This window comes from Emydura macquarii, unplaced genomic scaffold (assembly GCF_026122565.2).
Source record: "Emydura macquarii macquarii isolate MOO-44397 ecotype Brisbane River unplaced genomic scaffold, CSIRO-AGI_Emac_v2 contig_1253, whole genome shotgun sequence".
Taxonomy (NCBI): Eukaryota; Metazoa; Chordata; order Testudines; family Chelidae; genus Emydura; species Emydura macquarii.
The window spans coordinates 20,790,837-20,814,794 of NW_027131390.1; the positions used below are offsets into that span (position 1 = coordinate 20,790,837).

The 23,958-nt window shown below is 44.5% G+C and overlaps 1 protein-coding gene and 1 long non-coding RNA gene across 6 annotated transcripts in view; one reads left to right on the forward strand and one right to left on the reverse strand.

Moving 5' to 3' along the window:
• HEPH (hephaestin) overlaps window positions 1–23,958 on the forward strand; it is a 29,211-nt gene that overhangs the window by 227 nt on the left and 5,026 nt on the right. Inside the window, exons 1-18 of one of the 5 annotated variants that reach the window (XM_067548308.1) lie at window positions 157–280; window positions 1,143–1,243; window positions 3,624–3,823; window positions 6,489–6,733; window positions 7,866–8,078; window positions 8,712–8,891; window positions 9,327–9,581; window positions 10,212–10,380; window positions 11,638–11,777; window positions 12,931–13,062; window positions 13,751–13,962; window positions 15,759–15,909; window positions 16,377–16,589; window positions 17,517–17,730; window positions 18,376–18,515; window positions 19,416–19,547; window positions 21,634–21,740; window positions 23,399–23,624. In XM_067548308.1, the coding sequence (XP_067404409.1) occupies window positions 3,663–3,823; window positions 6,489–6,733; window positions 7,866–8,078; window positions 8,712–8,891; window positions 9,327–9,581; window positions 10,212–10,380; window positions 11,638–11,777; window positions 12,931–13,062; window positions 13,751–13,962; window positions 15,759–15,909; window positions 16,377–16,589; window positions 17,517–17,730; window positions 18,376–18,515; window positions 19,416–19,547; window positions 21,634–21,740; window positions 23,399–23,624 (2,890 nt within the window). In that variant the 5' untranslated portion in view covers window positions 157–280; window positions 1,143–1,243; window positions 3,624–3,662. The other 4 variants (XM_067548309.1, XM_067548307.1, XM_067548306.1 and 1 more) reach the window with 4 other exon arrangements.
• Window positions 1,074–2,164, reverse strand: LOC137153197 (uncharacterized). The gene is made up of 2 exons (XR_010919719.1): window positions 1,969–2,164; window positions 1,074–1,365 (listed from the first exon to the last, which is right to left on the reverse strand). It is a non-coding gene; the product is annotated as an uncharacterized lncRNA (long non-coding RNA).

The following is a 23,958-nucleotide window of genomic DNA, read 5'->3' on the forward strand; positions in this document are numbered from 1 at the left end:
CTCCCTTCACGAGCCTCCTCATTGGCGGGGCTTTCCGGGTCTGGCCCCTCCCCTTGCTGCGCACCCCCGCCCTGAGCGTGGCGGTTGTTGTGGCTCCGAGAGGAACGAGCCGAGGGGCGGGGCCATCAGGGCCTCGCTATGACGTCAATGGAATGCCGGAGACAAGGCAACGCGTCCACTGCACTTGCAGCGTTCCGAGCCTCGCGCTCTTTGGTTTGCGAATGGCCAACCCGGCCCCAGGAAGAGGAAGGGGAGGGGGACAATCCAGCCGGGCGGGCAGGTTGAGCGGGAGACTGACAAATGGGGAGGGGGGGCGCTCTTCTCCGTAGCCTGGAGCGTGTAGCGCCCACCGCTGGCGGCCCGGGGACCAGCCGGCAGAGCTGCATGGGGAGGTGACGTTATGTCACATGTACTGACCCAGCATGTAGGGCAGACTCAGCTTTCATTTAACAAAGGAGAGTGGGAGCCAGCTCGGCACTTAGGGGGTGCAGCTCGAAGCAGCACGGTGGCGAGCGTTTAGGCACCATCACAGGTACCCACTAAAATGCACAAACCCTGAGTTATGGGATTGAACGGCGCAGAAGAACATAATCCACAAAACCAGCCTACCTACATTATATAGAGAGCCGCCTAACCTAGCCGATGCCGATAAGTGACGTGTTTGCTAAGCCTAGCGCCTCTTTGAGATAGGCACATATCTCCAGTTAGCCACCCGCACACAGGAGTCAGGCAGTGCAGAGCGCATATGATGCTTTTTCAGGGGCAGCTGCCTCCTCACTCTATGCAAAATGGCCAGAGGAGATGGTGACAGTGGTGCTGCGCTCCTCATATGTGACGGTTTCCTGTTTCATAATTAATCCTCGGGGATGGTGCCATATGGAGAGGTTGCCATAACTTTTAAAAACTGAAAGCAAAACAAACATAGATGTGCAGATATTTTTAATTATGGGTGATGCCTACGTGGGGTATTTTTATAGTACTTGTGACCTGAATATAACCACTCAGGCTGCTCACATTATGACTATTCAGTGTGTAGTACATTCCTGAGACAACCCACAGCTCAGATCTACCCGTTAAAGGCCAAGCATCTCCCATCTTTATAACCTGGACTTTGCCCCCTCTGAATGTGTGGTTATTTCCAGGTTCATTATTGCTGCAGTGCTCCCGGTGTTTAAACAGGAGAGCCTCAGGACCGATTGTCTGACCCTTTCCACGTTGCCTGTTTCTAACCCAGCTCAACAGAGTAAGTGAAGCAGCAGCAAAGTTAATTTAATACTTTCTTCTTTTTCTTGAGTAGAGGTTTCTTAGTGGTGGAAATGTCATAGTCAAGACAGGTAGTAGTTTAGCTTGATAATATGGAGTTTTCTATACAACAAAGAGAGAAGTAAAGAATTGTCATTTTCTTCCTTTATATGCATTTGATAGTATCAGAAAATAACCTTTGGTTTTAAGATGTTTAATGTTTAAGTGTCTAACCAGCTCTATTTCAGATGTGATTAGAATAAGAAATTTGAAACATTTATTTTCCCTCCTTCAGTTCATGGACTCAATTCTGCTTTTATTTACACCAGAGTAAAATCAGGAGTGACTCTATAGAAGTCAAGGAAGTTGCACCATGGTAAAATAGGTACAAGGGATAGTAGTGTCAGGCCCTGTGACTCTTAACTGAGAGAAACAGTTTTACCATTTCATACAATTTAGAGCACAGGAAAGCATAGCATCCTAAATCCAACCCCTGCTGTGCTGCTGACCTGGTCTTTGTCTCTCTTTGGGATCTTTCAGTCCCAAAGATTCCAGTGCAGGTTGTTGCACTAGGCCTGGACAATTTACTGGCAGTTTCATTTAGGGGGACATCTATTCAAGTAAAATGGATTCAGTAAACCAGCTAATGCTATCATACTGGGTGCTAGTGTGGTAAAAAGGGACTCAAAATATAGTGTTTCTAAAAGGGCAGAACTAGTGACTCACCTGCAAGTGGTACTTTTCCCAATCTGTTTTAAAAACCACTGGTCATTCTGGATATAAAATCCAAAGTCACCCCCGGCTGAAATTTGATTTTGTGAAAAAAGAACACAGCATTAAGATGACATAAAGTTTTGCTCAAACTGTCTCTCCACATTGGGCTGCTTCTCTAGGCATCCTCCTTCAGCAGTGTTCATTCACCTCCTAGATATTCTTTTTCCCCAGAGAGTGACTCCCACCTCATTTATACCCAAGAGGTTAATGAGCTTACTTCCTAGATGAGTCAACAGATTATCAGTGTTAATAGGGTGAGAGGTTTCAGGCTAATCCAGTTTCTTACACCATCTATTCCTTCTCATGACTGGCTGCTGCTGCCTCTCTCTATTCAATATGATATTTGTGTGCATCTTGAATAGTAAATGTACAGTTTAGTTAACAAATTGGTTTGAAACCTATTTTAAAGAACAGCATGAATGTGTAAGCACAGCCCTTTCATTTCCAGCTAGTTACCTTGAGTGTAGCTTAGTGGCTAGCACTATAGCATACAATTCATGAGACCTAGGTTCTGTCCCTAGCTCTGCTAGTAAAATGCTGGGAGATCTTGGGCAAGTTATTTCACTTCTCTATGCTTTTGTTTCCTCATCTGTAAAATGGGGATGATATTTATCCACTTTGAAAGCTACTGATGAAAAACTCTCTAAGAGCTACATATCATTGGACTGTAGAGTAGAAACTTCTCATAAGTTCAGAGACAAGGGGCACTGTCACTGTGGGAACTGTTCACACATTGGGGTATACCACAAAGTTGGGTATACTCCAAGTTGAGTACCCAGCAATGAAAAGCTCAGCCTTGTAAATTTAATGACCATCTGGGATTGATTAACAGTCACTTCTCCCCATTACCATTAATTTACGGCGACAAATGAGTTGGTTCAGGATTCTTTCCCTTAGCTCTATACATTAGCACAAGAGATAGTTGGAGGTGCCATAGGGCTAGTAAAGGCAATGATAACTTATAGTGATTTTCATTCAAAAGGACTCCAGAGCGATTTAGAAACAAATTTACAAGGACCACTTCACCCACCATGGCAGCACAAACACACACAGTGGAGCACAGCAGCTGTTTTATGGTGCACAGCAACATAATCCAAAACTATAGGACAAGCAGTTTAGGAGAATATCATAGCCAATGAAACACTTGAAAGTTGGCTACGTCATCATGAGGGATAGTTGGGGGGTTTTAGGCATGCCAAGCCTCTCCCCACTTTATAGGAATTGCCACAGACCAATTGTCCATGGTCCATTGCCCTGTCTCCTTCAGTGGCCAGTGTTGGATGCTATTGAGGAAGGTGTAATCCCTTCAATGCACTTTGTTGTGCATTAATATACAATATGGGGAAGGAAGGGGGGATTTTTTTCTCATCCTGGAGCTGGTGACCACCTTATGCCTTGAAGCATGGGAGCTGAGAATCCTTGTAATTTTCCTCATTCATTCTGGTATAATTAAATGGTGACCCCAGGGCTTTTACAGGTTGACTCCTTTCCATGTTTTCACACCATTCTGTACCTTCAAACCACACCACCTAGGACTGAGTTGTGAGAGTCTAATTATGTTTTTGTTCTCTTACTCCGGACCCTTTTTTATTTCTTTTCCAAAATAGCAGTTGCCTCCCCCTGAAGAGCCTTCACCCAGAGCTGGGATGGAATCTTATTGGCAGCTGTTGCCTCAGTCTCTGGTTTTCCTTCATTTGCTGTTGCCCATCTTTGCCGAAGTCTATTACCTGGGAATCCGTGAGGTGGAATGGAATTATGCTCCAACAGGGAAGAACATAATCACAGGCCGGAGCATTAAAGATGACCTGTATGTTTAACGACTATAAGTATTTGAGTCTGTATTGGCCTAAAAAGCAAATGGCTCAGTATTATGCAAGAACTCTGAGACTATTAAGCAAGCAGGTGACATTGTCAATATCTGATTTTTATTGGCTTAATGGTTAACCTGTTTTATTATAGGAACATAGAAACTATCACACTGGGACAGGCCAATGGTAAATCTAGTCCAGTATCCATTGACCAGTTCCAGGTATTTTCAGAGGAAAGTGCAAACTGTCTAGAAAGGACCCCATTGCACGATGCTGTATCATGGGGTTTATTTCTTCTTGACCCTAGCTGGGGATCTGTTTATGTGCCTTGAAGCCTGAGAATTTTATACCATTATGTAAATCAGTGGTTAGAGTGGGTCAAAAATGTATTTTGACAAAAAAATACCTTTTTGAGTAAATGGAAATTTTTGTAAGAAAACTTATGTTTTCATCAGAAATTTTCAGAATTGTGCTGAAAACCCAAAAGCCTGAAAACTGAGAAAAATTAGTTTTCAATAATAAAAAACAAAATAATTTTTGGTTTCTGCTTTTCAAAAACAAAAAACTAAACCAAACCAAACCAAGTCTTTTAAATGACAACCTGAATAAAAATTCTGCAAAAACATTTTCTGAAAATGAAAATTGTGCATTTTCTTTTGAAAATTTTCATGGTAAACAAAATCCATTTCCTGACCAGCTGTCTCAGTGCTACACCTTCACCATAAACACTTTGTATAGTTTGGGTCACTTTATCTCAAAAAGCATAAAGCAAAAATAGAAAAAGTTCAGAGAAAGGCAACTGAAATGATCAGAGACCTGGATAGATTGTCATATATGGAGATACTGAATAGGTTGGAACTATTTAGTTTATAAATAAGACAAATAAGTGGGGACATCATAGAAAATACATATAAAAATAATGAATATTTTAGAGAGGGTAAATCTTGTGTTTCTATTCACCCTCTCTCATAATAATACAAGAACAAACAGACAGCCACTAAGATTAAACACAGAATTAGTCTGTGGAACTCATTTCCACAAGGTATAACTTAAACCAAGAGCTTAGTAACAATGATAAGAAAAGGATTAGACATTGATATAAATCACAGAGCTAGTCAAACATTTGCAGTGCTAATGAATAGCATTGGGCAGCATTTGTAGCTACAGAGAGCCAGTATAGCCTAGTAGCTAAGGCCCTCAACTTGCCTTAAGGAGTTCATTTCCTGGTACTGCTACTGGGTGACTTTGGGCATGTCCATTCCCCTCACTGTGCCTCTGTAAAATAGGGATGATGATGCTGACCTCCTTTGTAAAGAACTTTGAGATGAAAAATGTTAAATAAGAGCTGCTATTTATTACATTCGATTATATAAGTTTTATAAGCTTTCATAAAATTTAAATTATTGACAGGTTCTCATCCCTTTTTAAAACTTCTACTTTTGCCCTGCTCCATGGAAGAGCTGGCTGCAGGAGTGACTTTGTGGATGTAGTGCAGCTCTGAGCTGCATATCTACAGCCCTAACCTTCTCTATTGTCATGAATGACAAAGCTCACGGTTGACTTCAGTGGTACAGCACCGAGCCCATGAAGTACAGGTTTTTTTTTACCATGGTTTGCCTGTGTGCCAGGACTATTTTTATGGCTGTAGCAGTGATGATACCTAGGAAAAATATCGTCACCTTCCAGTATGATTTGACACACTAATACCTGAGCCAAGATTCATCTATCATCTAGTAGGAAATGATTATAAAAAAAGCAATTCACTGTTGTATTGACCTTTGGACATTTGTAAAAGGTTTAAACTCTGAAGTTAGATATGTGCTGGGGACACAACGTCCTGTGCTGACTACTTTTTCCACTAATATTTCAGATTGAGCTCTTGACTAGAAACTCACCCCCTTTTCTTGTGTCTGTGTGAGAGAGCTCAGGAGATTTTTTCCCCCGTGCAATTCACATTGTGTAGCTCCAGTCTGTACTAGAATTAAGCACTGAAATGGATTTATAGGACTAGCACAATAGATAGGATAGTAATTACTAGGGCTCTCAACTTTCATTCTTTAGTGCATAAAATGATCACCAGATAAGGAAGAAAGACATTTTTTCCATACCTCCATTGTATAGCATCGCACAGTTAAGTACATTTAGGGGGACTGTTTCAGGTCTTCCCCTGAAGCAGTCAGCACTGACCATAGCCAGAGACAAAGTCTCAGGCTAGATGGTATGTTGATCTGTTACATTTTGTCAGTTCTTCTCATATTTCACAACACTCAAAAACCAGACAAAAATAGAGAAGCCAATGTGATTCCCAGCTGGATTACATTCCCAGTACTGCAACAGGGTCCTGGAAGAGGAAGCACAATGCTGGACTAGGAGTTGGGTAGAGCATGGGATACAATAGTGGCACAGCAGAGGCCCTAGGAGTCAGATGAGGGAGTAGGGTGACCAGATGTCCCAATTTTATAGGGACAGTCCCGATATTCAGGGCTTTTTCTTACATACACGCTTATTACCCCCCACCTGCTGTTCTAGTTTTTCACACTTGCTATCTGGTCACCCTATGAGAGAGCTACATTAGATGTCCCTGTTCTCACTACTCCCCACATTATGTAGCTGTAATAGATGGCACATTATTCATCATCTGTTTTCCTGTTCTGAATTTAACAGAGAAGCCTCTATGTTCCTCCAGCCTGGCAAGGACAGGGTGGGAAGCACTTACAAAAAGTCTGTGTATAAGCAATACTCAGACTCCACGTATACAACAGAGATCCCCAAACCTGCGTGGCTGGGGTTTCTTGGACCCATCATACGAGCAGAAGTGGGTGACACCATTACTGTGCACCTAAAAAATTTTGCCAGCCGGCCACACACGATCCATCCTCATGGCGTCTTCTACGAGAAGGACTCAGAAGGTAAATGAGCCCCTGCTGAGTTCAGATTCATAGTTTCCCCACTGTGAATTTAGGAGTATGTAGGAAAAGCAAAGCCAGCTGAGAAGGGGACATGTTTGGGTTGGCTGAATGCAATATCACCTGGAAAACTGGTATATAGTTAGCTAGGCTTTTAGCAATACCTGATGCAGGGTTATTGGGTTCCTAGCAATACTTTCCAAACGTGAACACCTTGACAAAATTTCCAAATTCCTTCCTAAAGACCACAATCTGCAGCTTAACAACACTATCATTGCCTGAATACAGGAGCTGAGGACCAGCAAGGAAGTAGCTAATGAATGTTTATGTTATAGTGCTATGCATATTTAGTTGTCTTTCATGTGATGAATCTTGTAGGTGCCATGGGAATGAGAGAATATCAGAACAGAGAGTCACTTTCTGAAATAGTCCCAGAGAATTTAGAAAGGAACTATTTCTGGGATGCTGCAGATTTGAACTAAAAACTTAGCACAGTTCTCTGCTTTCCAATGAGAATATAAAGAAGCAATGATACAGTGGTTCTCAACTAGGGGTATGTGTCCTCCTGGAGGTATGCAGAGATCAGGCAGGGAGTACATCAACTCCTTTAGATATTTCCCTAGTTTTACAACAGGCTACATTAAAAGCACTAGCTAAGTCAGTACAAACTAAAAATTTCATACAGACAAATTGAGAAAGTAAGCAATTTTTCAGTAATAGTGTGCTGTGACACTTTCGTATTTTTACGTCCGATATTATAAGCAAGTAGTTTTTAAGCGAGGTGAAACTTGGGGTATACAAGAGAAATCAGAGTCCTGAAAGGGATACAGTAGTTTGGAAAAGTTGAGAACTACTGGATTAGAACACGGGACTGTGAGTCATCTTTCTGACTTGGCCACCAGTGTACTGGGCAAAGTTACTTAACAGCTTCTCTGTGCCTCAGTTTGCCGATTGGAAAAATGATGATTAAATTACTTAGGTGGGGTGAGTCTTAATTTGAAAGGTGCTACAGAAGTGTAAAAAATAACATGCAGCCATCTGTGCTATATCTAGAATGAGAAATGCAGTACAGCTTTATATGTTATACACTCTCTGCCAAACTTGAATGGATGCTGTGATTGCTCAATTATTCCAGGGTCCCTGTACCCCGATGTATCCTCACAGGATCATAAGAAGGATGATGCTGTTCCACCAGGAGGGAATCACACTTATACTTGGATTGTCTCTAAAGATCACAGCCCCATGGCTGATGACCCAACCTGCTTGACCTGGGTCTATCACTCTCACACTGATGCACCAAAGGACATTGCTTCTGGGTTGATTGGTCCATTACTGACATGCAAAGAAGGTAAAACCTCAGTGGAAAGACAGCTCAGAGTTACAGCTTTTACACATATTGAAGACTTTACAATGATTTCAGTTATGGTAAGGCAAGCAATGATGCTTTGTTAGACAGCTCTCTAGTTCATGCGGAATTTACATGTAATCTGAGATAGTCCTCATATTCTAGATTGATTCTGATTGTTAAAATTGTATATTTCTTTGTGGCTCAGAGGGTTAGTACATTATCTTCTCATCTCAGGGTATTAGTTCAAATGCACAACTGAAATTAGTGCAGGGATCTCATCCAAGATCCCATCTGTACATATTACAAAAGAAAAGAAAAACAAATCCCCCAAACCTCCTCCAAACCCAACAGGATTTCAGCAAGAGTGACAACACTATTGAGAGATCCAGGACTGCAATAGTAGGAGGTGCTGTCAGCAGAAGTGAGATGCATTGTAATTTAGGAATGGAATAACAGGGCGTACTGCAAGTTAAGGGTGAAGTGAATTGGCAGAACTCAGTAAGGGTCTGGGCTGAAATAACAGGGAGAGCAGGAGTGTCATGCTCTTGTTGAATTAACAGAGCTCATCTCACTAAATCCCTTGACAGATCTCTCCTTTGCAGTGGGAGTCAATCATCCTCTCTCTTGCTATAGGAGCTCTGACTGGTGCATCTCGAAGACGGCAGGACGTGGACCTTGATTTCTTTCTCATGTTCAGCGTGATTGATGAGAACCTGAGCTGGCACCTGGATGAGAACATTGCATCATTCTGCACAGACCCAGGCTTTGTTGACAAGGAAGATGAGGAGTTCCAAGAGAGCAACAGAATGCACGGTGGGTGCCACCTTTCCTAACCCACTGGCTTTGCCCAGTCACTCTATGCATGGGGAGCTCCTTCCCTGATACCCTGATGTGCAGCCTCATCTGATGTGAGTGGGGATGGTTTGAGAAGTCAATAAGACAATGCACTGAAAGAAGCCCCATCACAGTGGCAGCCACATCAACGCTATCAAAACAATCATAATTTTTGTTAAGAGTTTTGGCTTTTACCATCACTGGCCATTGATCTGAGGTCCAGAATAAGCTCTATGTTAGAAAATGATTAGTGGAAGCGGGCTCACCAGGATTGGGCAGGAGAAGGGAAAGGCATTCTGTTGAGACCTGTTTTCTGAATGTCCTGGATTTCTGTAATGGGACCTGCAGGATGGAGCTGTGAGCCCTACCTCCATCCCACTCCTCATCTCTGCTCTGATTCACTTGGTTTTGCAGCTATTAATGGTTATGTGTATGGGAACTTGCCTGAGATGACAATGTGTGCTGGTGATCACGTAGCATGGCACCTCTTTGGGATAGGCAATGAGATTGACGTTCACACAGCCTTCTTCCATGGACAGACATTCACCATCAGAGACCACAGGTTCGATGTGGCCAGCCTCTTCCCAGCTACTTTTGTTACAGCTGACATGATTCCCAGTAACACTGGGAAATGGCTTCTGAGCTGTGAGGTCAACGATCACCTGCAAGGTAAGGTACAGTCTGGAATCTGTCCTGCTCCTTGGGACCCCCATTCCCTTCCCCACTGTGATCCCATGACACTGCAGGATGAAGCAGAACAGCTTGTGGGCAGTGCCCTATTGTAAAAGGACTTTTCCTGAGGTGTAAGGGATGGTTCGATCTGCTGGCTCCCCTATATTGCATAAAATTGATGCGACTCTGGTCTTTAATATGCAGGTGCAGCCTACAGGGAACAGATGCCAGATGTGACACTCTACCTTGTTCAGCACTGAATATCACACAACTGTAGCAGTTTGTGGTGCTGCAGGAGGTGCTGTACATCTAGGTGGAGCACTGCATGCTGGGACCTGTAATCTTTCCAGGCTGTGCTTGTATGGTACACATGCGGGTGGCCGAGAGCTATTTTTGTCCACCGACCACCCTGATGCAGTGTCCTGTATTTATGGTAGGCACTCTGGCAAAGAAAACTCCCCCATGTGATTCAATTGCCTAAATACCCACTCCCAGTCATGCACAATTTGGGACAATTGGGCTCAGTGACTAGGGAAAAGGGGGTACACTGTGGAAATATCCACCCTTCATTCAGATTGGCAGACGGGAGTTAAGTGTGCATTTCCTTCTCCCACATGTCTTGGGCAGCTGGAATGGAGGCGCTCTATGAAGTCAGACAGTGTTCCCACGAAACTCTGGAGTCCTCCCTGAAAGGGAGAGTTTGGAGATACTACATAGCTGCAAAAGAAGTACAGTGGCATTATGGACCCTCCGGGCTTGACCAGAGCACTGGGAAAAGTCTGCAGGAACCAGGCAGGTAAGAGGGCTGTTGCATGCAAGGCACTGTACTAAAATCTGTAGCCATTGTCTGGAATATGAAGATATGTCTGGAACACTCTCAAGGAAATTTGGACTGCCTTTTTCAATGGAATGGTTTAACATGCAAGTCACATAACATACGGTCACAAAGATTGCAGATGTTCCAGTGTCCTGTATGGTTGAGGGACTCATCAGTTGCCTCCAAATTCCACCTCCGCTCACGGTACCTGATTTAGCAAGAAGCCTGCAAGTTAGATAAAAGAATGTTGCTACGATTAAAAAAGTCCAATGGCAGATGCAGAGTGGCATAGATGGACTACAGATTTACACTCAGCTTCCATCTAGCCTTGCTACATGAAATCTAGCAAACGCAGAGAGATTGAAACAACTAGCTCTCCTGAGAGCCTTACATCCGTTCATTCCAAACAGCTGTAATAATACTTCGCATGTAGAGGGTGTTTTGTATTTTCAGAACACTTTGCAAATAGAAACTAATGAATTCTCACACCTACGCCTGGGAGGTGGCAAATGTCATGCCCATTTTACACATGGGAAAACTTGAAATGCACAAAAGTCAAGTGACTTGCCCCATAGCCCACATACTGAGCCAGTAGCAGAGCTGCGGTTAGAACTCAAGAGTCCTAGGCTGTGTGCTCTCTCTGCTAGACTATGCTGCTTCTCCTGAAGGGCATGTTTTGGAATGGGGAGGAGGGGATGGAGAGAGGAATTAATCTCTTTTCATTCCATGTGTGTTTCTTTTCAGTTAGGATTGCCACTATCCAAAACATCCCAGTTCTTATAGCTCTTTCCTAAGACTTCCAGGGAAATCCAGGGACTGCAGGAAGTATTGATTCAGTAGAGGGCACCTTCCCTGCTGAGTCAGTACTGCAGTTTCATTTGGATACATTATTCTATACAGTCTGACCCCAAACTGTTGTACAGAGCTGCTGTACAACTGTTAAACAGCTGCCATGTTCCACCATATAATTGACTGCATTCCTGTGGAGAATGAGGGGATCCATACATGAAATCTGCATATCAGTTTGTAAAGGACTTTATCACACTCCAGGAGGAAAAGTGCTACCACCTAACTGCATTACTATACTTGACACTGCTGGGTTTTCAAAATCAGAGGTTCAGACTCGATTTGAAGGGCTGCAGAGCTGAGAGCTGCTGCTGTCACTGCCTTGATGGGGGTGGAGGAGTTGGCCTCTTTGTAATGTAAAAGGACATGAAATTTGTTCTTTGTGTTTAGTTCTGCTGAGCAGTTCTTCAAGCAAAGCCCCAGTCGGATTGGGGGAACATACTGGAAGGCCAAGTACGTGGAATATACTGATGCAACTTTCCGGGTAGAAAAACAACGGTCAGAAGAAGAGACCCATCTTGGGATCCTTGGTAGGAATTGTCTGGCAACATAAACCCTCTTACAGCACCTTTTAGAATGATCTATCAGCACCAGAAATGCTGATTGGCTGGCACTGTCCCATATTTACTAGAAGCAATGACTTCTGGGTGGAGATGTTTCCTGCATGACATTACACTGCAGTGTTTAGAGCGAGGGAGACCCAGGCTGGGGGAGAAGGTTCTTCTGGTTGGGCAGGGGAGACCCAGTATTGTTCTGCCACAGCAACCTTTGGAAGCTACCAGGAAGGGGAAAGAAACACATTATACCCCTATCTTTAACTGTACAAATCAGAGCACAGAGCTTGTCTGAGTGAACTTCTAACTGATTATGTGTTTCTGACTGTGTGTCTTCAGGACACAATGCAAACTCCACTTTCTAGTGAGAAACTTCTTCCAGGGAGGAGTTGGCAGCTTTCTTTGTGGTCAGATAATGATGAGAAAAAAGAAGGGGGACTTGGAGAGCAAATGAATCGTGCATGGAAAGGCATAGCATCAATTCCTTTGAATAATTTTAGTACCACCTATAATTTGAGCTTTTGGTGCCTAGATAATACTCTGGTGAGAGACACAACAGGAATGTGATAGATCAGAGTAGAGTAGAGCAGATTAGATTAGACCTATTAATAGATTGATAGTCTGGCTGGGTGGGGTTAGTTCTCATAGAGGCAGTTAGGGAGTGGTTCAAGGAGACGAAGGGCTTGATCCTGTCCCACTGAAGTCAGTGGAGCTTTGGTCATTGATTTAAAGTAGGATCAGGGAGTTGGGAGTAGGAAAAGGACATAAACCAGGAGGGGGACTGCTCATTGCACCAGCTAAATCCCCCTCTCCTTCACATTTAATCCCAGCCTTTAGGACCTGGAGTAACCTCTCCACTGAATTCTCTCAGTCAAACGTCAAGCTATTTTACTTTTAAATAGCACTCCCTCCCCCGAATGCCAATCTGCCAGAAAGGCAAGCAGTCCTACTAGCATGGCCAAAATCAGACAGCTGGCAGTTCTGCTATGCCCATCATTGTTTGTCCTCTGTTGCTGTGAACTCTGCATAGAAAATGGTCAATAGCCTGTTTTGTCCTGTTATCTTGGAAGTCACTCCATTATCCACACATGCTCTCTCTCTCTCTCTCTCTCTCTCTCTCTGCGTGCAGGTCCAGTGATAAAAGCTGAAGTGGGAGACACCATCTGGGTTACATTTGCTAACAAAGCCTCTTGGCCCTTCAGTATCCAGCCCCACGGTGTGCTTTATGGAAAGGAGTGGGAAGGAACACTGTACCATGACGGTTTGTTACTCCCATCCCACCCCTTCTTTCTAAACTAAGGCAGTGGCAAGCACTGTGGTGTGGTTCCACACCCTGCAGCCACACCTCATTGGGTGGTGATCCTATCAGACCTCATTTGTTGAGCAAAGCTGGGCCTGCTCGGCTAGTGTGCTGTGAGAAGTGGGGCTGGTGATTCAGTAGAAGATGCTCTTCCCTTTGACCTATCACTGAACCACTGCCGAGTGTTGGCACTAGAGAGGAGGTGGTGCTGGAGGAGCTATTTCTTGGAGAAGAGATGAAATCACAGTGCTGACCATTTCTAGCCATTAAAGAGCCCGTGACACATGTTTCAAGAGCAGAGGTATATATCCCTGGTCACACTGTAATTTGGGTAGCTATATTCCACCTACCAAAATTCTCCCGAGGATTTAATTGGATATATTTCTTTATTTCATGCTATCAGGCCCACCTCTGTCATGACATCTACAATAAATTTGCCCACAAATGTATGTCCAATAATATGTAAATATGCCCCTATTGTATTTCTGAGATATATATAATGGTTGCCACATTCTACCCCAGAGGTGGCTGCCCTTTGGTGGTGAGTGAAATTAATTGCAGTAGCAGATGACACTGTAAAGTGCTGCAGAGCTTGCAAGGGGGGAGGGGTTGTATACATGAATCCATATCAGCATCTCATGTTTTAAAGGTCTGTCATGGAATGGGGTTTCAGTTGAGCCTCTCCATAACTTCACATACCGCTGGACTGTACCACAGCATGTTGGACCCACAGCCAATGATCCTCCTTGCCTGACCTCGATGTACTCCTCCGCGGTAAATCCCATCAGAGATACCAATTCCGGCTTGGTGGGCCCTCTGTTGATCTGCAGATCTGGGACTCTGAACAACAGCAACAAGCAGGTACAGTCAGCTCTCCCACTGCAATGTTTCAGGCTCTTGGTCCTGTGATGAAGAAATAACTGGAGGAAGGAGACTGCAATAAAACCATGGTGACTGGAATGTAATTAAAAATATACTGGTGGGGGTGACTCACAGATTAGAATAAAAGCATCAAGGCAGAATATAGGTGCCGCCTTAACCATGCCAACTTAATGCATTGAAGTTTGTATGGGAGAAGACTAGCACGCTGGTTCCTGAGATCTTTGACTAATCTAATCTTGGGCTTTAATTTAAGGGAAAGGGAAACCTTTAGCATTGAGGTGGATTTTGTCAAAATTTTCGGCCAGATTCATCTTTAGTGTGACTCTATACTGACAGTTATGGGATTACACCAGGGATACATTTGTCCTAATATTTGTAGGGCAGAATGCCCTGTTCTTTTTCTTCTTCTTCTTACTATTAATGAGAAGCGTATAAAAAATTCACTACAAAATTGAAAATACTGAAAATCATTTTCATTTTAATACTAAATTGAAAAGTGTCCTGCTTCTGCTAAAGGTTTGTGCATTTTTTGCTCAAAAAATTGAAACATTTTGAGTTTCAAATGGACCTAGGTTCTACTCTACACTCAGCCCATTTTGAGAATAACTCAAATGAAGGTGACTTTACAACAGAAGAACAAAACATGGATGGTGTTTTGCAGGCTGTTGTGATGGGGAGATGAGTGAAATCCTAGGCTGACTAACACTTTGGAATTTAATGAAGAAATGTTCATCATTTTTGCGCAGGTGTTGCCAAGGTAGCACAATGAACACACAAGGGAACGGGAAGTCACTGACAGCATTGAAGTAATAGGTCCACATATGACCAACAGGGGGCAGCAGAAGATCAAACTAGCTGCATGATTGTGAATACATTGTGATGTAGATTGGGGAGTTGCTGGTGAATTTACAAAGCAGTTGCTTTAATTTAGAGCCTCCCTTGAAGATCTTGCTGTCTGCATCAGAATGATGTGTGTGTCTAAACTAGATAGAGTTCAGAAGAGAGCAATAAACCTGGTTAGGGGGCAGGAGAGATTGATTTTGAGGAAAGATTAAATGTATATTTTGGCAGGTGGAAGACCAATTATTATGATAAATCATTTACAAGTATTTGAGGGTATAAATAAATCCTAGGGTCGAGTAATAGAGTGATCCCAGAGGGTATTACTAAGAGTAAGGGGAGGAAACTGAGCAAAATGGATATGTTGGCTAATTATCAGGAAAGTTCTCCTAACAGGAAAACATAAGGATGTGGAATAGGTTCTTAAAGAGAAGTTGTGGAAGTCTCTTTGCTTCTGTCAGTTCAAACTGAACTTGACAAAGTTTTCAAGGCTTGATTGTAGGAAACAATCCTGGATTCTGATCTTGTATTAGGTGAGAGTGGGATGAGCCCAGCTCCTGAACCTGCATAGTGGGGAGAGTTCTGATTCTGACCCTAATGGGAGTTGGTGGGGAGTGCCCAGCACTTGAACTTATGGACTGTGGAGGAAGTAGAGAATTACTTTTCAGTCTGGGCCAAATGCTGATCCCTTTACTCATGATGAGGAGCAACTTTCTCCACATATGGTCCCAGTGCTGCTCTCAGACCACTTGTAAAGTAAGGTGCTACTCAACATGAGTAAAGGGATCAGCATTTGGCCCCCTATGAAGTGGAAGTGGCCAACTTAAGAAACAAAAAAATAGAAATGACCATCATGCAAAGCGGCTGGTACTTCAACAGTTAATGCGTGATCTGTATGTTTTAAAAATGAATGACCATTCCTGTTGTTATTGTAGAAAGGGATCGACAAGGAATTTTACCTCCTGTTCAGTGTATTTGATGAGAACCTCAGCTGGTATTTATCTGCAAATATGAAATACTATTTGAGGACGGAAGAGGCTTTTGTGAAAAAGGATGCTGGCTTCAGGGAATCCAACAGGATGCATGGTATGGCTCTGTGCTCTCTCTTATGTAGGCAGTGAAAGCAGAACTATAAACCTTGGGCCCAGAACTATGAGGCTTGGGTCCATCTTTAACTCAACCCTGGTCCTAAAAACTCTGGAATAGCTAAATACTGTCCTGGCACTTAAGGATCCCAGTGATGAATGCCTTGGACATGCTATTGGGGGGCAGGGGAGAGATCAGGTGGACTTGGGAATTAAATTTCTGCTTTGCATCAAATGGCACCTCTTTTGAAAATTCTCCACATAGAAATGTCTTGGTGAATGGGTAATGGGACATGAAGCACTGCTGTGACTCAAACAGATACCAGGGTGAATTTCTGGTGAGCTGTAATGAGGAATACAGGGCAATATGCAATTCAGATAGGTTGCCCTGCACTGTAGGAGCGTGTGTACAGAGATGACCTCCAGGCCAGTGTGTAACCGTGTGGTTTTAATTCTTTTCTGTTGTAGCAATTAATGGATTTATGTTCTATAACTTGCCCAAGCTGGAATTGTGTAAAGAGGACACTGTATCCTGGCACTTCCTGGGCCTGGGCTCTGAAGCAGATGTGCATGGAGCTGTGTTCCAGGGAAACACTGTTCAGATGAATGGGATGAGGAAAGATGCAACCAGTCTGTTCCCTCACACATTTGCTACCGCCCTCATGCAGCCTGATCATGAAGGTAGATGCCTGCACAGCTGATTGGGCATCAGGGAAGTTATCTCAAATGTTAATATTTGTTCTCTCATACTGATTTTTGTGGAGGTGGCGTCAGGTTCACAGGGTGAGTTGAACTTTAGACCCCTTTCATTTCCTCTTGAGTGCACCCCTCACGTGACAGCACTGGCTTCCTGCACATCACTCTGGGTGGAACCACCCAGCCATACCACTCATCAACTGGATCTTTGGACTAGAGCACCCATTTTCCAACTGTGTGAACCTGACAGGCCCACTTGGTTTTGACCCCTGTTGTTCCTTTCACTCCAGCAACTTGTGGCAGAATACGCTTGCAGTGACACAGAAATTGCTTCTTCAGAACAAAGTATTTTTTTGCCAAAGGGAACACAGCATTTAGGAAAATGAGTTAAAAACAAAAGGCCATATATGCATCTTATCATACCTAAGCTTAACATCTCTATCTATAGCTCAGGTAGGTCCAGTTTATTCCAGACCTCCTTTCTGAATCTAAGGGCTTGTTTTCATCCCTGTGTCTCATAGCTCAGCGTGTGTGTCAGCCTGTTTTCTGACAGCCCTGCCTTCCCCTCCTTTTCTGCAGGATGAAGCCTTTAACTGGTTGGTGTCTTTTGATCTCTCTCTTCTCACACTTGCCAAAACAGCTGTGTAACTTTGTTGGCACCAGGCAGGTAGCTTCTTTACAGCCAATAACTTGGCTAGTGTGTACGAATGTTTGCTGGGATGTTCCTTAGCTAGGCCATTGTTTTGCCTTCCTGCGTGGCTCCTCTAATAATAGCTTAATCATAAACAGACACCCGGAGGTATGCACCATATTAATAAAAAATAATACAGTTATTTCCCAGTTTCTCTCATGTGGTAAGGAAGGACTTGCTTGGATCTTTAGAGCTGATCTTTCTGTTTGTGCGGCCCCTAGGGACTTTTGAGATCTACTGTCAGACTAGCAACCATTACCAGTCTGGGATGAAGGAGCATTACTCTGTTTCAAAGTGTGGCAAAGGGGCACCGGCTCCTGACCCCCGGTACGAGGAAGTGCAGACACACTACATCATGGCACAGGAGGTGGAGTGGGACTACTCCCCAGATCGCAGCTGGGAGCTGGAACACCACAACAGCTCTGGGCAGGAAAGGTAAAGAGGGCACCTTGGGGAAAGCCTGTGGCACCTTCAGGCAAAGCTTTTTGGTAAAGCTTTGTAAAACCCATTAAAACAGGGGAAATGACATTTTTCTGGAGTGAGCCAAACCTCGGTTGATTGGATGGACACTGGCTGCCTGTGCCATGGGCCTGCAGATGGCCCTCATTGGGATGTCGGGGGCCAATTATCCCTCTTAACCCAAATATTGGCAGTGTTTTTCCTCCCTATATGCTGTATCTCCTTGCATATCTGTATGTGAGAGGGAAATTCACTCTCTGTGGCCCATTTTCAGTCCTGGCTGCCCACTGGTGCCAGCTGAGGTAGTTTTTTTGATGCAAACATCTTTCCCAAACTCCCTTAATGTAAGCCAGTGAGCAGCCATTCATTATAAGGTAGTGAGGTAACTTTGATTACTGTCATCCCCGCACAGATTCCAAAGGGTGACTTGGAAGTTGTGGCTCTGTGTCCTCTTACCAACCACCAGTGCCATTCAGCTCCCTCTGCTGGTTTCATATATGAAATAGGTACTTTTCAGAAAGAAACCGGTTCAGCTAACGAACCCTCTGCCCACAGAGAAGTGTCGTGTCTTTAATGCAAACAGAGCAGTGTTACTGTAACGCAGCACTTTGCATTTCTCAGCTATGGCAGCCTATTTCTGAGCAATGAGAACGGACTTCTGGGCTCCAAGTACAAGAAGGCAGTTTACAGGGAATACACTGATGGGACATTCAGGATACCCAAGAACAGGACCAGTGATGAGGAGCATTTAGGGATATTGGGTAAGCAGTTATCTGAGTGCTGCATCATTCACTCAGACAGGGCTGAGGCTCAGTCCTGGAGAGTGAACCAGGGAACTGGGACTTGGGAGAGCTGGGTTTGACTCCCAGCTGTGCCTCTGACTGGCTGTGTGACTGTGGCCAAGTCAGTTCTCACATCTGTTCTCCACCCTGTCTGTTCAGTAGGGATAAACCTCACCTTTGTAAAGCACTTTGAAAGCTATGGGTGGAAATTTAGTCGGGGTTGGTCCTGCTTTGAGCAGGGGGTTGGACTAGATGACCTCCTGAGGTCCCTTCCTTCTATGATTCTATAAAATCTCCAAGTGTGAAAGAAACTTCTCTGTGTAGCATCATTAAGAAGGAACCAGGCACTATGAAGCAGAGGAGCATGCTCTGGTTTCTCATCAGAGTCTAAGGAGACAACAGCTCCACTGCCTCACTCCAGGATATTTCAGTACAGCACAAGCAATGTGAGGCAGCCCATTCAGCCTAAAACAGCAGATTACAGCTGTGAGCTATCACAGTTTCAGGGCATTTTACACTGTCAGGTGTGGTTAAACCAGACCGTTGGGGATTGTAGTTGATGATGATGTTTATATATCAATCGGATTAGGGTAACACTCAGAGATCAGGACTGGTGAGGATCTCACTGTGCTGGCTGTTGTGATCGTAACAAGACACATTCCCTGCCTTGAAGAGTTCACAATCTGAGTTTTCAAGGTCATCTTGAATGTGGGTTTGACTCTGATTCCTTACTTTGGGGAATTACTTTGGAATTCACCTCCCACTCCCACACTAATGTGATATCAATAAATGATAGAGAGAAATACTCACTTTTGGCCATTGATGGGAGTTGCACTCATGGCACCTGCAGGTCTCTTAGTGTGATCTTCCTGTCTCAAGGGCCTTTTATCTGGGCAGAAGTTGGAGACGTCCTCAACATTGTGTTTAAGAACAATGCTACCCAACCCTACTCCATTCATGCACACGGGGTACTGGAAAGGAATGATGGACAGGTGGAAGCTGCAAAGCCTGGTGAGTCAATGGTCAGCTATCAGTTGCATGGGCTAACATCTGTATATCCAGGCAATGATGACTCAACCTGTTGAAAAGACTCAGCGAGGAGGGTAGAAGTTATTCTGGTGTGTTAATGTGATAAGCAATTGGAGCTGAATAGAAGCCCGCCTTTCATTTGCAATGTGTTTTTATTGTTCATCTAATATGCTGGCTTAGCAGCCCTGGGCAGTAACAACCTCTCTTTATCCTCAGAAGGCAGCCAGCCCGGGTAGAGGCAGTGCAAATTCCCCTTCCCCCAATGTTGCTCACCACCAGTGCTCCCCTACACTGGAGGGCTCACCTCTAGGACTGAGACAGAACATGGAGAGATGGAGCTTGGGCCAACATTCTAGTCACTATTAGCAACAATTAGGCTCCTCTAGAAGGCCTGAGTGGTCTGGTGGGTGCCTGATTATTAGGCTTCACTGGGATTGAAAGCTAGTTAGCCCATTAACAGGCAAGCCAGGGCTGTTTCTCTGCATGCTGGGATCATTGGAAAGTCTTCAGGGTCTTTCTTTGCTGCTCCTCCAGCCATTGCAGGGTTCCCTCCATCACCCAGGCTGCCAAATCCCTACACCGGCTTTTCCATTCACATGGATGCAGGCAAATCCCAGAGAAGCCCCCAGTTGTGACTGGGCAGGATGCTGCACTCCCACCTTTTCCACAAACATAGACCACTCTGAGACTTATTGCTTGTAAACACCACCGTGTAGCTTAGTGTTTTAATCCTTCCATCAGTACATAGCAGTGTCTCCATACCTTTGCACTGTATTTCAACTAACTACTTCTCCAAATAAAAAGGGGGAGAAGGGCCAGGAAAAGTAAGGCATCTCTCTACTCAACAAACTCCAGGTACGTCTTCACTGACGGCGGTGAATTCGCCGCCGTCAGATCGATCTATCCAGATCGATTGAGCAGTCAGTGAAGACCAACTCAATCGATCCGGAAGTCGCCTTGTTAAAATCACCCCCTCAAGTGGCACAGTGCAGTAAAGACACCGCGCACAATGGAAGTTAAGAAATCAATGGGAGTTACACAAACTACTCTGCGTAGCTTGCGTAACTCCCGTTGACTGCCGCTGAATTTTAAGGTAAGTGTAGACCAGGCCTCCATTTGTCAGTCTCGCCTAGCCGCCTGTTTCGCTCCCTCTCTTTCCCCCTTCCAACTCACTTCCTGAGTCTTTTTAAATCACTTGTCTGTTAACAGGCTAATTAGCTCATTAGCTTCCTAACCCCAGTGTGGCCTAATAATCAGACACACCTCTGACCAATCAGGCCTCTGCCACGGAACCTAATTGGTGCTAATAGTGGCTAGAGTACTGCCTCTCCATCTCCATCTCTCAGCCACAGGGATGTTTAGTGCCATCAATGTTTGGCCATGCCCTGAGACTGCCAATGAGGGGACCAACTAGTGACATTTGACTGTGACAGCATTATTTTTATGATGTGGACAACTATCTGCTAGGCACTGCTGAGACCACTAACTTGTTTCCCTGCACAGCCCCCACTCAAGGGCACAACTTTTGGTCACTACCAGCATGAGCTTGATGAGAGCCGGAATCTCATAGGCTCTGTATCCTAACTACACAGCCCCCATAAGCTATCCGGACTCTGTCAGCTTCTATTTTTAAAACTGCATTTAATATATAATAAAAACTTAAATTTGAATGAGAGTGGCAGGCACCTCTGTGAATATACTTTAAAGCTTCCAAAGGTCACCTCAAGCCTCATGTAAAGTGAGCCAGAATTTCCCTGGAGAGCATTAGTCCAGGGTGATGCAGGTAAAAGTGAGGTGATTTTCCACAAGTTGGGGTTCAGATCTTTTCCCACTCCCTAATATGCCACCTCTTTTGTTTGTAAGAGGAGGAAAAAGCCTCTATTCTATTGTTCACAGCTAGGGAAAGAATCTGCAATGTCCAATGAGATTAACATAATGTCACTCTTTGGGGCAGGCACCATCTTTTTGTTCAGTGTCTGTACAGCACAAGGGAGTCCTGGCCCATGGCTGGGGCTGCTAGTTGCTTCTGTAGAACAAATAACAACAACTACTACTGTCTGTCTCTCAGGTGACATTGTAACTTACCGCTGGGACGTTCCTGAAAGATCCGGTCCAGGACCAAATGATTCTGCCTGTGTTTCTTGGGTTTACTACTCCATGGTGGATCCTGTAAAGGTAAAACTTGGTTGGAATCTTAGAATAAAACCAGTTGTAGATGGAAAAGCTCAAAGATCATCTAGGCAGTCTCCCAGGCAACAAGGTGGGGGTGTTCCCTGTAGGATATATATTAGAGCAGTGGTTCCCAACCTGTGGCCCGGGGCCAAAAGTGGCCCGTGACCAGCAGAAGGGAGCCGCTGCCTAAGGACCTAGGCTGAGTGCATTTCCATGGGGCTAAAAGACCAGTGCAGGCTCCTTGCTGCAGCCGAGGGGAAGGAAGGGGAGATCAGCACTTCCTTCCCCCTGGCTGTAGCACAGCAAAGCGCTCCACCTATGTGCTGGGAACCCTGCTGATGCCAGAGGGAGGGGAGCACTGATCTTCCATCCCCCTGGCTGCAGAAGGGATCCATTGACTAGGAACCCAAGGGGACCGCATAGGGCTACAGGATGCGTGCGGTTTCCCTGCTGCAGCCAGGGAGACAGGAGATCAGCAAGGAGGCTCCTCCTTCCGTCTGGCTGCAGTGGGGGTGGGGACCTGCTGGCAGAGACTGGTGGCCCTTCATGGTTGTAAAAATGGTATCTATGACCCATGAGCCAGAAAGGTTCGGAACCACTGTTTTAGAGTTTGGCCCAGTTTAGAATGCAGTGTCTCATATGATGGAGCTTCCATCATGTCTCTTAGAGAGACAATTCCACAGGCGAATAGATCTCATTGTTGGGAAGTTTATCCTTGACATTAAGCCTAAATTTTTCCTTTCTTGATATTGTCCCTCATAAAATAATTCATTCCCCACTTTGATGTTAACACACTTCAGATATTTATACAGCATTTTCAAATCCTCCCTTTAGTGATGGCTTTGCCTTGCTAGACAGCTCAGAGCTAAATTTGGAAAGGCAGAAATCATCCAGAATTAGCCTAGATAATTCAGGGAACTTTGAACATTTATAGCATTTTACAATATATGGATTTATTTAACAAAGAAAAAGCAAAGCCCCCTAAACTTCAAAATACTTTAATTAATTGAGAATCCTGCCCGTGGAGTGTCTCATTTAGCCACAAAAACCGTTTGTGTTTTATCCCCAAACCCAGATGTTTGTGCAGCCAGTGCATTAAATGGAAAATATTTTATTATTTCATTAATATTATGTCTGTTGATGTGCATACCTAAAAAGCACCTATCCTGGGCTCTGTTTGGGAGTCCAAGGAACCCTCCCCCAATCACTGCTATCTTCTCTGTAGGCGGGGGGGGAGTGAGCTGCAGTTTCACTTTTTGCTAGTGGCCCCCCAAGGGACAAACAGGGCAGGGAGGTGGTAAGGCCATTTTGCAAGACCTTATAGAACCGGCTAGCTATGGAGCAGATGTATGCACCTCTTAAGGGTTGGCTCAAAGTCCCCCACTCACAGTAGGATAGTGGCAGCTCCACGTTGCATTTACTGCACAGCAGTAATTAGCTGCTAACATCTGACTCTGCACTTGTAGCTTCCATTAACTCTTTCCAATAAAATGTGTTTCACAAACAGGACTGATTATTATTCAGTGGCTCGCAATGTATTTTATGGAGAGTACTGCAGGGAACAAGTCAGGGTGCTGAACGATAGCAGAGCTGTGTGCAAGACGGATGGGAGGAAAATCCCCAGCTTTGAACACCTCAGACTTTCTTCTCTTTCCTATTAGGATATGTACAGTGGCCTAATTGGCCCCCTAAAGGTCTGCCTTAAAGGTACGCTGCACTCTGATGGGAGAAGGAAGGGCATCAACAGGGAGTTTGCACTCCTCTTCCTGGTTTTTGATGAAAATCAGTCCTGGTACCTGAAGGAAAATGTGAAAACTTATGCACATGGGAATCGGAGCAAAATCAACCTGCAGGATGAAGAGTTTGTGGAAAGCAACAAAATGCATGGTGCGTGACTTTCACTTCATGGGTTTTACTGGGTCCCATTCAGAGCTGTCCTTGCGATTTGCATGGCCCTAACTGACAAAGGTGGTGAGATAGGGAAAGTCAGTCCATGAGTTGCATCTCTCTCTGGTCCTACCAAAATGGGGGATCCAGTCAGAAGCAACTTGCTTTTTAGATTTGTAGGTGTTATTTAGATTGCTAATTGCGTAAAGTACCTCGTGCGTTGGCCGACAGACGCCTAGTATACAAGGGCCTGATTCCTGCTGAGGGTCCTCAGCTTCCTTTGACTGTAGTGGTGCTCAGCACCACACAGAATCAGGCCCTGTGTTGCTGCTGT